The following is a 16805-nucleotide window of genomic DNA, read 5'->3' as shown; positions in this document are numbered from 1 at the left end:
GACGGACAGACAGTCACCGCTTAATCGATTTCTCTTTTCATTCTGATCATTTATGTATACATTTGTCTATATCTATCTCGATTCGTTTTGCCTGTTACAAACAACCGTTATGTGAACAAAGTTATAATACCCTTGTGCACAAGTGCGCTCGGGTATACACAACAACATTGTGGATATAAGAAAAATCACCAAGGGGTTTTTTGAGTCGCTGTATTTGTCTATAATAAATCCAGTTGAGTTTTTCAAATGATGAAATTTCGTTGTTGCCTGTCTTTCACCACTTTCGATTTTGGTTGAAAGAAACCTTCTTAAATACCATATCAATAGTTAAATAAAAAGTTCCTCAATGAAAACTTTTAATTTCTATGGAAATAGAACAAAACTATAGTTTGTAATTGTGAATAAAAACTACTTTTTTTAATTATTTTTTTGGAAAAAATCACCTTAGATGGCAAAACAGTTTTTTATATTTTAAGACTTTCACCGAAATATTTCGGAAATATATTAAAATTTACTTGAGCTGGACCGATTCGATAATGCCTCCAAAAATTTAGTTTTTTGTGAATAAAAACAGTTCTTTTAAGTATTTTTTGCAAAAAATCACATTAGATGACAGAACAGTTTAAGCTTAAAAAATTTGCATAAGAATAGTATTTTTTTTTTAATTTCCAACGGAATCACAAAACGAGATTTTTTCAAAGACTGGTTTAAAAAAAAACTTAAACAACTCAGCCTAAACTTTACCGATTCAGACTAATGAGGTATCATTGGAAAGGAATTTTCTCGCCCTTTTTAGTTCTTTGCAAATAAGCTCATTCAAAGCATGAAACAGAAAGGTAAGACAAACGAGCCTCATTCAATGTTGAATTAAGATGTGTTGAAATTTGATAAAGAAACAATTGGGACGTGAATGAGTTTTTTTGCAAAGAAATAAAAAAGTAAGAAAATACCTTTCCACGGATACCTCACAAGTCTATATCGATATAGTTCTGACCCAGGCATTCAAGATTTTCTTAAACAAATCTTTGAAAAAAGTTTAAATATATATTTTTATGATTCCGTTGAAAAAAATGTTTGAATATTTTTATGTAGATTTTTAAAGCTTAAACTGTTTTGTCATCCGAAGGGATTTTTTCCAAAAAATCCGTTAAGAAACTATTTTTATTCATAAAAACTCTATTTTTGGAGGTATTTTGCAATCGGTCCAGCTCACGTAAATCTTAATATTTTTCCGAAATATTTTGGTGGAAAAACCGCAACTTTTTTTGGCGATGCCGTCTAATGTATACATACTCAATTGGTGCAAATTTGTGAATTTTGATACAATTAATCAGATTTATACCAAAAATCGTAAATTTACACCAAGTTATACACCAGTGTGCTACATGAGTATTAGGGTGTTTAATTTTTAGGCAATATTTTTTCCACCTGTGCTACCCGAAATCTGATAATCTGAAATTTAAAGGGCATCACAGGCTTAGCTCTTTCAAAAATGCGATTTCCCACACAAATAACACGGGTTTAGATTCGAATTTTCGGTATTAAGAAAACTTTTTTCTATACGCACTGCGGCCGCACTACACCACAGCGTTAATAATAATTATGATTTAGTTATTTTTAGAACGATTTTGGGGTGTTGGGGCGGAGAGGGAGGGGCATGGCCCCTCAGACTCCTCTTATAAGAAAGAGCATGGACCGTTTTATTTAGAAACAAATCTTCACATCATTAATCTTCCACTATGTACACTCGCCAGCTGGGCCGCAACGCAAACAATTCGTCTTCGGCTTCGTCTTCATCTTTATCTTCGGCTTCGTTTCAGTTGTTTTTACAGTTTTTTGAATCAATGCAACTTGTTTCAATTTTCTTTTACGTTACGTGACATGGCGTGATGTGACATAAATTGCAATAGTTATATTTTTGGTAATATTGTTTTTGAATGAATTTTTAAAGCAAACAAAACATGAATTTTATGTCGAAAAAATTTTATATTTTTTACTCAGCGGCAATTCAGGGTAAATTTCTTGGAAATCTATGATTTATTATCTTACAACACATACGCCAAATTCGAACCAAATCAGACCATAAATACACCCAAAAAAAACTTCTCTTAATTGAAGAAAAACAGCAGTCAAAGTGAAGAAAAATGGGAACGAAACAGCACTAAAGAAGTTTTATCCTCTTTTCATGCCCAACATTTCTTCAAAATGATAGATTACATCCACGGTTCCATATTTTCGTGTACGTTTTTACACATTCCAAAGAAAAATTACGCATTCGGGAGAATTTTTTACTCATTCGGAAGAATTTTCGACCTAAAGTAAGGAAAGTTTTTCTTTGATCCGGAGATGGATTTTTGGTTCAGTGTACGGTTTTTAAAAATATCTCGACCCTGGCGCCACCTAGCAAGACCATATTTCGCAGAAATTTTTCTGCTTACGTAACCGGTATATATTAAAAAAAAAAAACAGACAAATTGGCCCATAAATACGTTAGATATATATGTTTTCAAACATCGATGTTTTTAAGAGCGATGTTGCATCCCTAGTCATAACATGTAAGTGTATTTTGAGTCAAAGCCAAATCAGGCGATTGGTACATTTGTAAAAATTTGTTTACGTTCTTACAGAGTGACGTTGTTGCGAAATTTTTTATTGAGCTGAGCTCATTCTCTATAAAAATTTCTAGACAACACTATTCTGTGATCGGTCAAATAAACTTTTTGCAAGTTATAGAGTGGCGTTGTTTGAAATTTTATTATTGAGCCGAACTGATTCTTCATGATTATTTTTAGACAACACCACTCTGTGATCGATAAAACAAACTTATGTTTAAGTTTGTTCAAAAAATACTTTTTCTTTTAAAAACTTTCTAATCGCTAACATGGGAAAACCAAAAATGACATTATTTACAGAAGTCATGTACAAACAAACAAGAAGTGGAAGGAATTGCTGGATTTTAAGACGCTGCCGGCGTGTGATGACTGTGTGAAAAGGAATCAGGCCAAAGGTTATTTATTCATTTACCTGCTCGAATACGTCGTGCTCCGTTTCTTCAAGCCCATGTCATGGATCGGTTTAAATCACTAAACATCACTCAGCGCTTTGACCATGCGAAGCAAATAAGTTTGTTCATCGAAATTCCAGCAAGAATTATCCATGATTCAAAATATCAGAGTAAGAAATAATTCTCTCAAGTATGGAAACTTGCAAGATTCTGAACGAACGCAAGTTTGCCCGCCAGTAGGGTTTCCCAGTTGCATTTCAAACGTAATAAGTTTTTATAGAATTTTTAAAATTCTTTCAGATGGACAAAAAAACAGGATCTTCAGTATATTTCTTGTTATTTCGACTTTCTTTAACATACGTTTCAATTTCTTTGTCGTAGTCACTGTCGAATTTCCTAGATCGACTCCGGTTCCGATTATGAACACTATTTTTTTTCAGCCGAGTACCTCCTTTCAAATCATTGGAGTTAACTGAAATGCAACAATCTTATGTTTTACGTGATTGCAAATTCTTGCTGACCGTTGATTTTTTAGATTTTTTTTTTTGTGGAGGGGGTTGCGGATTTTCTTCCATATAACACATGGTCAAAATTTTTTTTTACATGGAAAAAAATCCGCAACACCCTCGCCAAAAAAAAATTCTAAAAAATCAACGGTAATTTTTAGCGACTTGAAACTTCCACTTTATTATACTAAAATTGAATGGGCTACAAAACTGCATACCCCAACATTTTCTATATATTCTAATTAAAAATTTTGAAATTTTGATGACGATTTTTTTAAGTTTTATTAATTTTTTTGCAATTTGTGCAAGCTTTGCAACTTTTGTTATTGTGGTTTCTGTTATAGATTGAATTATATTTTAAATGAAAATTATTAAAAATAAATAAATAAACATAATTTGCAAGCAATATCGTTTTGAATTTCGTTGCTAATTAGTTGCACGCATCTGTATGTTAAAATATGATTTAGTAAACACCAAAATGAGTATAATTGAATTTAATTAAGAGTATTATGTATTTACACTTCGAAATTATAATTGAGTGACAGCAGTGCAATGAGGTATAGTCGGTGGTTAAATAAACAATTGGGTATTATTATTGGGAATCTCCTGTAGATAAACAGAGTTTTCCAATAGAAAAATATCGATTCTTAAAAATGCTATACCATTTCTAAGAAAAGTTGTTTTCCCCATATAAAATACATGGAAAACTTTGGGCGCTTTGACCGACCTCTAAATATTTTTTGATTTCAAAATAAAAAATTGAGATATATTTTTTTCGGGGTGAGAGCATAAAAATTCCGACTTTACATTTTCACATGCATTTTTGGACCACCCTAATGTACATACCTATTCTACACCATTTCCCGATCTGGAGATCGTTTGTGCCCGTAGCCAGATCAACCCAGCCTGCTCAAAGATATTGTTGTTGTTGTAGCCGCATTAAAATTCCCTAAAGCGTTTAGGCAGAGAACGTGAATTTATAAGAGACAACACGTTATAATTGTAACGAGTGGGAACATAAGGAGCGTGCTTTCTCTTTTGCCCAAATACGTTTTATGATAGGATGAAAAGAGAAGGCACGCTCCTGATGTTCACACTCGCTACAATTATAACATGTTGTCTCATGTTATAGATTTACGTTCTATGGTTTAGGCCAGCTATAAATGTGGCCTACGATTCGTAAAAACATATTTTTTTTTTTACTTTACGCTCAGACTTACAACAATGAAGTACCTAGCATCTGAAAAAGATCTTATTTTCTAAAATCCACCGTACACTGCTTTGCCTCGGCTTTAAGATGTCTTACATTTTTGATTTGTCACAGTACGCCCAAATATTCTTTGCAGTTTTGTAGGTTTTATTGTTTTTGGATTTGTCAAGAAAGGCTCCTTTCCGCCCTAATCGATTTCTCAGTCCTACCATACCACCAAACCAACACCGGAGTCCATTTTGTACCCGTGAATACAGATACCATTAGAATTCCCCTCGACAACTTTGGTACTATTCCAATTCTGTCTAGAAGGAAATTACACCAGGAAGTTTTTTTGAAAACAACCCCAGGAAGTATGAAGTCTGATTACTTATCAGAGCTTGTCAAGAATATCAATATGGCCGTGTTGCTTCGATCTCCAATAGCCTGACTCTTTGAATCGGATTTCGGAGTTACCTGGAATTTCCCGTATGTAGAATTCTATTTTCATTTGATACAGGATTACATTAAGCGCATCCGTAGGGCACGATTTAATTGGCATTGCTTAATTTGTTCTTGGAAAGATAATTAGGGTATTCACAGTTTACTTCTAAAGTTAAAAGGTGGCAACTTTAACAAGATAACACACTCGAACTGTGAGCAACCCTTATGTTTAAATAAAGTATTAAGTTGATCAACAATACCACGCATTGCTAGACCGTTTGCCTTTCACGCGTTTGTGTTTAGAGAGCATCAACAAACCACATACATATTTCTCTCTATTCTCTCTTCTCTTTTTTATACTCAGCTAGCACAGCGCAAAAATAAAAATAAAAGTAACCTTTGCCAGCTCCAGGCAGGCGCAAAGAGAAACTTATGTACAAGCAGCGCTGCGCCCAAAGCGAAATTCATGTATGTATGTACAAGCAGCGATAGATGCCAGTTTAACACAGAACATAAACATGAGACAAAGTCTAGTAATTTTGCCCAAAAGTGTTATCTCTAATTAGTATGGGAACCAACAACAAACAAAGTTACCACATGGTAAAATGTTTTAAAGTTACCAGGTGGCAAAATTAACACAGTAGATAATATAGAACTGTGAGTACCCTAAATATGTACTATGTTGACAAAATATATGTAAGTGAAATGAGGTTCCTAATCAAACCAAAAATATGATTGAGTTTCAAGTTGGTATATTGCAAAGCATCGGCCTCTTTTATTTTTAAACTATAACTGATGGAAATGTCCAAATGCCGAATTGAAGCTTAGTTGCGCAAATTAGTAATTTCCATCAATTATAGTTTAGAAATAAAAGGGGCTGATGCTTTGCAATATACCAACTTGGAACTCAGCCTATATTTAAAAATTAATGGACGTTTTTTCACTTAGAATTTATTCACTTTTAATAGAAAATAAATGTATACAAACAAGCATTTATTTACATTAACCAATTCTTTAACTAAATTAACGCTGTTGTTGCAGCCTAACAGCCTAAAAATTTCCTCAAGAGTTTTCAGGAATGCTGCTGGGGTGACAATTCTATCCCAGAGACAAGTCTAGAACATTTCGGTTACGTAGAATCCTCGGCTGCCGTGGTAACGCTTTTGGAACTTATCTCCGGTAATGTTGTACCATGTGACTTAACATGTCCACTAAGCCCAGCATATTGTGCAAAACGTTTACCACAAATTTTACATGAATATTTTTTTTCTTCGGCGTGGATCTGAATGTGTTGGCGTAGATGCTTAGAACTGGTAAATCCTTTGTTACATATTTTGCATATCTTGTCCCGATTTTTTATGTGAACATTATTCATATGTTCTTTAACCAACGCTTTTCTAAAGAATGCCTTTGAACAAACTTCGCACTGGTAAAGGAGTTTTTTGTCGTGAAGATCCCTATGCGTTTTTAAATGAGACATGGAGCGATAGTCTTTGCCACAAATATCACAAACAAAAGGTTTTTCACCGGTATGGTAGCGCATATGGGACTTTAAATCTGTAGTTGTTGCAAGTTGCTTGTTGCACACTTCACAAGTATACATGTAGTCTTGAGCATGTCTTCGTAAATGCACAGTTAAATTGGTCAGGAGATTGAAACCATGTTCACAGACATGGCATTTAAAAGGTTGTGAACCATCATGAGCTGCTACATGGATCTTGTGTTGTACTGACCCAGCCAATAATAGTCCACACACTGGGCATTCATAGGGTTTAACATCGGCTTCAAGGTATGCAATGTGTTCAAAATATTTGCATATTGGTTGGTAGGGCTTATTTTGTCGTTTGCATATAATTTGTTGTTTCTTTTCATATGAACATATTTTTCGAATTTTAGATATCTCACTTGCTACATCCTCTTGCGTTAGATTTAGACCGGTTCTTTTATTAAATTCTACGTGTATAGAGTTTGTTGCATCTCTACGTCTATTACTGAATCTGTACGTTATGTCTGTTTCATCCCAAAGACTTGGAAATCCCTTGTAAACTGCAGCTAGTATTATAACTTGTTCTTCGGTTAGAGTCGTTTTTGGAGGTCTGAATATATTTGTAACGGCTGCAGGTGTTGGTTTCGGTGTCGGTTTATCCTGCAAAAAAAGGCATATCAAATTTTAAAACCTTTACCATAAAACGAAAAAATATTCATATGCATTTATCTACAGGGTGACCCTTTTGAACCGCAACTTTGCTATTTACAGAATAGAATTTGAATGAAGCAAAAGAACAAGTGAACAAGGGCTTATTTGACTACGCCAGCAATTGACTTCAATAAAAATCTCGCCCTGAAAATCCCCCGCTCAATGAATGTCATCGGCATCTCTTTCGATTGCCTTGGTTTTTCTACGACGTGTGGGTCTCTCAAATATTACATGTATTTAATGGCGCAATATATTTCTTTAACTGACAAACACTATAAAATATGTTTGATTATTCTCGATTTCCGCACATTTTTCAAAACTTTTTCCAACTACTAAATGTAACGATGATTAAAAAAAACACAAACTTTGATTTAACAACATTCCATCATTTCGGAAGCATTTCTACAGGAGCTTTAAATGTTGTTGTGGCAGCAGTATTCGACCCCCCGGGTTTCGTTATGAGTAATCCTCAACCTCTGATTTTGCAACGCTGAGGCTGAGGAAACGGTAACAGGGCCATCGAATTGGTTTATGCCAAGAGGTGTTGGGGGCTGTCATGCAGCTGCCGTCTCACGTATCGTGGAGGCGGATCGTTCCGAAGCAAAGCATTGTTTGTGTGGTTTCCCCGATGCCAACCGTCGATTAATTGCTTCGATATCATGGTGCTCTTTCATGCCAGCATATGGCTTTCTTTGTGGGGTGATGCTCGGACAACATGAGGTGGCAACCTCCAGACGCACGTAGAGCTGAGTTCTTAAAAGTTTTTAAATTTCTCCACTGCCTGTCTCTCGTTCCTCCCGCTCACACTGTCTCTGCGTAATTTGCCACCGACCGGGCCTGATTTCCCTAGTTCAGGTTATGAAGTGTGGCGATGAATTTTGCAGCTGTGATGTTGAGGTTTATGGCAGTAAAGAAATTGGAAAGATCGGTGAGATAGTCAGTGATTTTCGCAAAAAGAGTGCCTATATTTGGGCCCGTTGCCATAAGCGTACACCCGTGGATCTTAAATAGGTTTTATTTTGATTTCTCTTTTGGATTTTCAGTGCAGGTATAGATTCGAAATGTTTATTCTATCCGATCTATTCCGAGCTCCCACATCAATTGCTAAAAGCCACTTGGAGATGAGAGTTAGTTAAAAGGCAACAGGCAGATATTCGCAGTAATGTTTTATTCGCTTCTTAAGCATGAAATAATTAGCCGTTGCCGTCGGCTCAGAAATTTTAAGAGATTTAAGTCGTCTATAGTTCAAATGGGTCACCCTGTAAAACTTACTTTTTAAATTGAGAGCCTTACATGATTTAATCTAGTTTTGAGTGATTGAGATGTATGCATAATATTGTTTTCTTTATTATTACAACAATGGAGCTGGAAAACTCGACACAATTACATAGGTCACAAGTTTATTGTATGTAATGTCACGACATTGGACCCTTGCTTTATAACTTAAAAGAAAAACAATACTTCGTAAGTTAAATGTGTATCGATATTTAAATTATGTACATAAAACCTGATTGTGGGCTAAACCCAGCAAACATTGAATTTGGAATATTGCTTATTTACATTTATTTGAATTTGCGTTGTTTCTCTAATCGTTCTCGAATCGAATTCTAATGTAGTTCTCTAACCTCGTCATCGACTCGAGCACGATTAGAGAATTACCCTAGTTATCTAACGCAGAAATCCAAATTTCTCTAACGCTAGAAACTGTGTTTCCTGGGAAATTGCTGGACTGTTAACCTGTACAAAACCTATTCATAAAGAACTCATTTCCATAACAGTTTGCCTTAATCTTTTTTAGGAACTTATGCTTGGCACTTATCGATAAATACAGAAATCGTTTGACGGAATTAGACAGAAGGATTAACTAATTAATTAATATATGATTTTAACGTGGCTCTCAATTCAACCCAGAACTATATCTGGCCAAAAACTGTGACTCCAGCTGATTCCCCTTGGACTCTGTAGAGGATTTTTTATGCTGTTACATAAAAAAAAACATGGACGTCTGTCTGTCCGAATGTATATCAATACGCCTGCTAGAAAGTGAATAATAAAGCAAACCTTTTTCCATCCGTTATGTGAACTAAATCATAATCGGACATCTCCATGGAAGAGATGCATGAAAGCGAAAATGCCAAAATATTATTTTTAAGTTAGTAATAGGGCTAAGTTGTTACTAATATATTAAACCATATTGGAAATATGTCAAAATACTATAATTATTACTCTTAACAAAGCTAGACTTGAAAGTAGTATCTCCGTGATTAAAAAAGAGAGAAATATAACAACAACCACATGGAAGAAAAAGTTCAGAGCTAGAACGATGAATCCGCCTAAGAGTTTGATTGATAATGGTTCGTAAAATATCATTACGTCCATATATTCGAATCAGTAAACTCTTTTTCGTAAGCTGAAACATGCAAATGGTAATGTCAGGGAACGGATTTTTAGGACATAAAACCTATAAAAAAGGCAAAATAAAATAACGAAATAGGCTGGAAAATGCAAATTAAAATAGCGAAATAGGCAGGAAAGGCACGCAAAATAATAAATAAATAAGGCAAAAGAAGGCACTAAAAAGACAAAAATTGAAAATAAACAAAAAAATACATTTATTTTAGAAATCTTTATTTTACAAGTAAGTAAAAACTATGAACTATTTTCGAGCCCTTTTTGCGACTGTATCGTAAGCGACAATTTATCGATTTTTTTTTTGATTGCAAATAGATTATAAAGACTAGCTACATCGTCCTTAAAAATCATAGCGTTTGAATATGTGCCGTTACGAAGGAAAAGCAAAGTGAATTTTATCGTTTGCTTTGTTTATACATTTTCGTACCCGCAATTTTATCGTAAACGACACTGTGAGTAGAGAACTTTATTTTGCGTAAGCAACAAAAGGCAAATTTTTAATTTTTTTTACCTCCATACAGATAATCCTTGGATACAGCTATGTGGATGTAGCCTTCGAAATTATTTCACTTTGTTGTTCGCCTTTCAAATCCCTTATAAAATTTTGATTTCACCACTTTTCCTTATCATAATTTTTGCAGTTCAGCCTTTTTTATAAAATTGCAATGTTCGCTTTAAATCTCTGGATTAAAAGATTTCCTTTTGCAAATTTTTCCAGTTTTAGGTATGAAACACATTTTAAATCGAGAAATATAACAATTAATTTCGTAGATGTCTTCTTAATATCATGACTTTTGCACTGAAGTTTTTCTATCAAACGATTAAATTTAATTTTTTTCCAATTCTTAAAAAAAACGTCAAAAAATAACAAATAGCGGCGGGCAATGTCGTTATTTCGGTTCCTGTTCGTTTGATAATTGAACTGGCTTTAAAACTGCATTTACAAAAACCACTTGTGGACAATCTATTAGATGCACCAATCAGTTAATGTTGAAACTCATGTTGAATTTATTTTGTCAAGCGCCAATAAAACTTTTAAATATTAAGGTATGAAGTATGAAGTACTACTGTTGTCCACTTAAACCCAAATAAAATATTACACCGCTTAAGGATGAAGTAAAAAAACTCCTGCTGTAAAATTTGCCTTTTTTCGCTTATGATAAAATCGAAAATAGTGTTCGATATGAAAAATTTGTACTTTGAATCTTCGACTATTTTCTCCTTTTGAGTTTCTAACTCACAAAATTTTAATGTCTATAGTTGTAGTAACATTGAACCACAAGCTGCATTTTGGAGTTTTCTGGCAGCATTTTGATTACATTTTCACGGAGAAAAGCTATGAATGTACTAAACATGCGCTCGACGTGAGTTGATAAAAGTGGCGCCTAATTTAAATCTTGAACATTTAAACTTTTATATTATCAGGAATAAGGGCTTTTTCCTCGCCCTTTACAATTAAAGGTAGAAAAGGCAAAAAAGGCAAATTTCTTAAAAAGGGCAACATCAAATGTGTATATATGGAATCAGGGAAAGCTGCTAAATCGTGCACATTCTTAACCGAATATACTCTATCTCTTTAGCAGAAAAAAAGCAATTTCCATAAAATCCTTTCCCTGGTAATTACTAATTAGACTTTGAATCTTAAAATTTTACTTCGAATGTAGCGCAAGTGACGGTGAATTACCCAATACCAAAATTCACCAGTGCAATCGGATATAAAAAGGGCTGTTTTTACTGTAATCCAAATAATAATTTAGTTACAGGTTTTTTCATAGATCTGGTCGAGTAATTTACGAAACAGTATTTAACATTTTTCTCATACTTATTTCTTAAAAAAAATCAAAAAAATTCTTATTCATTTGCTTTTTGAGAAATACAATTTTTTTGATATGGCTTAAACAAGAATAATAATATCTAACACCGTGCGACAGTAAATTTTACACACAAAAAAAAATTAATATATTTGCGAAACTATGGGTAAATTTTAGTAAAACTGCGCACTTAAAAAATATGAATATTTCCAAAAATTTCTTAAAAATTCACTGCAATGTAGGATAACAATAAGGGTATCATACAAAAGAAAAACATCTGTAGAATTATAACAGAATAGGGGTATTCTCGACGTCTTGCACGATGCACGGATTGCACGAAACGAAGAGTACGAGGGCACATGGGCGTAGCCAGGTAGGGGCAGGGGGGTGCTCGAGCCCCCCCCCCCTAACTTTCAAATTTTCCTTATAGTTATATACATAAAATAGTACCCTGAAATGCCAGCTTCATAGGGTCGAGCCCCCACCTAAATTTCATTCTGGCTACGCCGATGCGAGGGCACCCCATTGCAAGCAGCGAAATTATGTACCAAATACAATAACAAGAGACAGCAAAAAAAAATGATGTGAGCGAGATGAGAGGAATTAGAGAAATATGTAGTCATTCCAACAACAAAACAACTAGCACAGGGTCGCATTTATCTTGCTATGCTATTTTGCAAAATATATACATGGGTTTCGACGTTGCATACTTTGCAGCGATAGAAAATGTTGTTTCCCATGTATTTTGTTGTTGTGTGTTTGCAAGTTATGTAATCCATGCAATCCGTGCTACGTGCAATGGCTTTGCAAGATTTGGAGAATACCCCTAATAAATTTTTTGGTGCATAAAAACGAATGGCTATGGAAAATGTCCCTTCAAAATTTTGTCCTTAAATGTACGCATCGAATTTCTTCCTGTAAAGTTTATTAATTTAAAAGGATAAAATTTATTAAAAGCGCATTTTCAATGCCTATTTGTCCTTGTAAACCAAAAAACTTTATTGTTTTTAAATTCTACAGAATTTTCTCTCATTTGGTGCCCATATTGTTATTCTACATTCCACTGATTTTTTTAAAATAATTTTTGGTATTAATCATATCTTTAAAATTTCAAAGTCCTTTGAAAAAAAACCTGACGTCAGAGTGAAAAACTAAATACGCAGTTTTACTATATTTGGCCCATAGTTTCGTGAGTATATCGATTCTTTCGTGTTTTTGAAATTTGTTTGTTTTTGTCGCACGGTGTAATAGATTGGCGCTTACACATATGTATGTTGGTGTTTGGCGGAGCTTCTTCTCCGATTTGTGGCGTGCGCCTTGATGTTGTCACACAAAGGGGAGGGACCTACAGCTTTACGCCGACTCCGAACGGTGATTGTATTTTTATGAGAAGCGGTTTTTTCTTGGAGGTTTGCCATTGTCTGCCGAGGGGCGAACGGTGTTAAGAAAAAACCTTTTTTCTATATATTTTGCGATGTTGCTTTGACCAGGGCTTGAACCAAGGTACAGCGGAGTGGTAGCGCGCACTGGTAACCACTACACAACAGTGGCCGCCCTTAAACAACAATAATGGTATTATTCAAGCAAATATTATGATTTGCAGTGAAATACCTTTTTTTTTGCTTTTTGATTTCGGCGGCTTTTTCCACAATATGATAAAACATTTCTAAGGAAAACTAGACCAGCCACTTAAATCTTAATCTGCATCAAGATTGAGATATGGAAAAATCGCTGACTTATTCAACGATTCATCTATAAACAAGAAATTTTTAAGCAAAAAAAAAACGGACTTCAATTCTTATATAAAAATTTAAGATTATCGTTAATTTCTTCGTGTTCCAATGATCGGATTTAAACTTAATTAGTATGGGACCACCTGTGAGGTAACACCTTTCCTTAAAAAAAAAAAACAATTATTGAAATCGGTTAACGTGGTCCAAAGTTATGCGCTATCATACATAAAAAAATAATGGGGCGTATTCTTGTTTTCGTACGAATCGAAAATCATGAAATTTTCCTATCATTTTCTATATAAAAATTTTAAATTTTCGATTCGTACGAAAACAAGAATATGCCTCAATATTCCGACGAATTTATAACCTTCTCCTTTTTGTGAAGTCGGTTAAAAATGTGTAAAATCCAGTAAATAACGTATTCATATCGAGTGAAAAGATATTAAGTACTTATATTTTTTTATCTCCAAAATCATATTTTTTAAATTTTTAAACATAGTATTAAAAAAACTGAATTTCGGTAAATTTTGGAAACTATTTTAAGACTTAGCATATCCTCTACTATCCTTTATGGCCCTATTATGTATGGCGACTGGTCTCTAGTTGCTAGTCTAGTAGACATGGCTACCAGTATCGTACTTTGTATTATGTACATATAGCTATTAATTTCAGTACACAGAAAAGCGCAGACAACATCCGAGTTTACTTTTTTGGCATGTACATTTCGAAATAATTAGCAACTTTGCTCCACGCTATTAGACTCAGTCGCCGACAGTTAGTAGCTACAGTAAAAATTATCCAGCAGCGAAATTCCAGCAAAATGCCACAACAGAAAAATATCCAGAATAGTACGAACAGAAATTTGAACAGTTTATTCACTAAACGAATAATTACTTCTTTTATCATTTTTAGCTTCCAAACCATAAAAAATTATAACATTCAATTTTGTGATTTGCGTAAATTCCAACCATCTGTTTTTGATCAGCTGATAATAAAAAAAATTTTAATTTTTTCAATTACCATTCACAATATTAAAAAAAGGTTACTATTATTTTTTCATAAAAAATTACTTAAAACTAAATTATATAATTATTTTTGACAAATTATACATTAAAAAAGTAAATTAATAAATGAATGTGGGAACGTATGAACGGACTGTAATACTGTAATTAGATTGACCAATACAACTCTGAGTAGCAGGACAGCCATGAAACACTGACATAGCGACAGAGACGAGGAACAATGAAAACGTGAGTTAAAGCCCGACCACGGACGACAGCGGACGTCATTTCATTAAGCAATAAGCCCTAAACTTAAAACTAAACTAAATTTAAATCGAACATATTATTACTTAATATTAATATTGTCTACTAACTGAATTCAATAAACTGTGGATAATACTTAAGACTTAAAAGTGCATTTCATTTAATTGAAATTAGTCAAGTGAGCCCGTAGCATACCATAAGTGGTGTCAGAGTGACATACGTGTAAATAATCCTGCGCCGACGCTAGAAACTACAACAATTGGAAAAATTTTCTTTTCAAAAATTGGTTATGTGCAAAGAAAAGTTCAGTTCGCCATAAGTAACATTCAAGGGAAACTTTCAATAGCAAAGGGCTCGCGAAATTTCTTTTGCGCTAACATCGGTCCGTGGGTCAAGTTAATTTGTATCGGGTACAGTTTTCAAATTGTATAACGCCATCAAGGTACCGCTAGTCCCGGAATACGTGGATCATCCAACGCGCTTTGTTCCGTTAACTCACAGTTTAAAGTGAAGCTGCAGAAAACCCGTTTCGCGGGGAGTTTATTTTGAGGAGTCATTGCTGGGCCATTTGTCGAGAAATGGTCAGCGGAAGAGTGCGGTGTATACAATTAAATTATGGAGTCAATATGACACCACAAATGCTTTGGAAGGATGGCACGGTGCTTTTAACGACAAAGCTGTTGGGGCACATGTGTCATTATGGAGGTTCATTAATTTATTCAAGGAGGAGGTCTGAGCGAAGCCACGCTTGGTTTGGGGGACACTGGTGCAGAAGCTCCAGTGAGGAGAAAGAAGTATCGCGATTATGATGCTCGGCTGAAACGAATTGTGCAGTCGTATGCGGATTCCGATATTCATGCATATTTGAAAAATGTTGCTAATTTAATTTCCGTTTAATGTATTATTGTTGATGATGGTGATTTTTCTGAGTAACTATTCATGCTAATTTTTTATTGTTATTGTTGCATAAATGCTTTTTGTGAATATTGCTATGCAGGAGCCGCTATTAGAAGGTTTTTTTTGGGGTGATTTAGACCGGGGGGATTTTTTGCGGAAATTTTTTTGTGAGAGATGTACTACTGTTGATACTGGCGACATATCTCCGTAGTTGTTGCAGATAATATTTGTTTTATTTTTAACGTTACCGGTTTTAGGAGGAGCGGATTGCAAGAGCCCTTATTGTGGGCTATTTTTCGGGTGATTTTGTCCGGGGGAATATTGTTGCGGGGGATTTAAACTGGGGATTTTTTCTGGGGGATTTCGTCCGGGTGATTTTAGGATTAAGTCCTAGAGCCAAGTTCAGTAGCGTCGCACACACGACTTGTACGGAAAACCACTGATTCAGAGGTAAGCAATAACGCATAAAAAATTAGTTTTCTAACTTTAGAACTTTTCAGGCACATGCAATAAAAAATTTGCTGGTTCCACTATTAAAATGAACGTCTTAAAAAAAAACAATATTTAATTTATTTCATAATTTTTCCTTTTCTACTGAATAATATGTTACATCACTTTATTTAAATTAAAGTTATTTTAATAAAAAAAAACTCGATTACTTACAAATTATATATTAAGGGCACAATAAACCTAAGGTCGCCGTGCACATCCTCTAATAAATCCAATCTAATTATAAATTAAATTAGGAACATTTTGAAAAACCGCAAAGCCTCCTTTATCTGAGGGAGCTTTCTGGGACTCCGAATTGCTCGTATACGCAAACGTCAAAGCTGTGAAGCTGTGTTTTTGTGATCTGCTTAAATTTTGTGCTTTATAAAGCTGTTTACGCTTAATAAAGTAAATAAATTTAAAAAAAGTGTTAATAAACTTCTGGTGCACAATTTAAAGATAAGTAAAATATCAAAATTTCCTGTAAATTTGATTAATTTAACTTGATATTCGTAATTGCATGTGCCGAGTATTTTGTTTCATAAAATATATTATTGTTGTACAATTGTTTTTGTTTGTGCACATTGATTTTGCTCTTTTTGTCTTTTTGTCATTTCTGCTGTTTCATCATTGTCACAGCTGTTTGCGTTGTGTTTATTAGGTGTCAAATATACNCATTTCTGCTGTTTCATCATTGTCACAGCTGTTTGCGTTGTGTTTATTAGGTGTCAAATATACAGTGCATTTAAAACTGTTCGCTACATAGCTTTCCTATTGATATTTACCAGCTGATTTGTTCTCTGTTTGAAACATCGTTTTCAAAACTGTTTTGCTTTTTTGCTTCTAAAACCTAAAAAT

At 34.2% G+C, this 16805-nt stretch overlaps 1 protein-coding gene and 1 long non-coding RNA gene across 4 annotated transcripts in view; one reads left to right on the top strand and one right to left on the bottom strand.

Moving 5' to 3' along the window:
- Positions 1-6010, top strand: part of LOC108370537 (uncharacterized) — a 10102-nt gene extending 4092 nt beyond the window's left edge. The window contains exons 2-3 of the long non-coding RNA XR_001848646.1: positions 2994-3007; positions 5907-6010. This is a non-coding gene — a long non-coding RNA (uncharacterized LOC108370537). The remainder of the gene's footprint in view (positions 1-2993; positions 3008-5906) is intronic.
- Positions 1-16805, bottom strand: part of LOC108370514 (zinc finger protein 829-like) — a 49667-nt gene that overhangs the window by 21824 nt on the left and 11038 nt on the right. The window contains exon 5 of one of the 3 annotated variants that reach the window (XM_017625854.1): positions 6086-7289. The exons of the other annotated variants lie outside the window; for them this stretch is intronic. Coding sequence (XP_017481343.1) covers positions 6273-7289 — 1017 coding nt within the window. The 3' untranslated portion in view covers positions 6086-6272. Of the gene's footprint in view, positions 1-6085; positions 7290-16805 lie in introns of those variants that run through there. 3 annotated transcript variants of the gene reach the window in all.

The sequence above is a fragment of the Rhagoletis zephyria genome, unplaced genomic scaffold, assembly GCF_001687245.7.
Source record: "Rhagoletis zephyria isolate East Lansing unplaced genomic scaffold, Rhagoletis_zephyria_1.1 Rzeph_scaffold_00061, whole genome shotgun sequence".
NCBI lineage: Eukaryota > Metazoa > Arthropoda > Insecta > Diptera > Tephritidae > Rhagoletis > Rhagoletis zephyria.
This window is presented reverse-complemented; position numbering and strand designations above follow the sequence as displayed.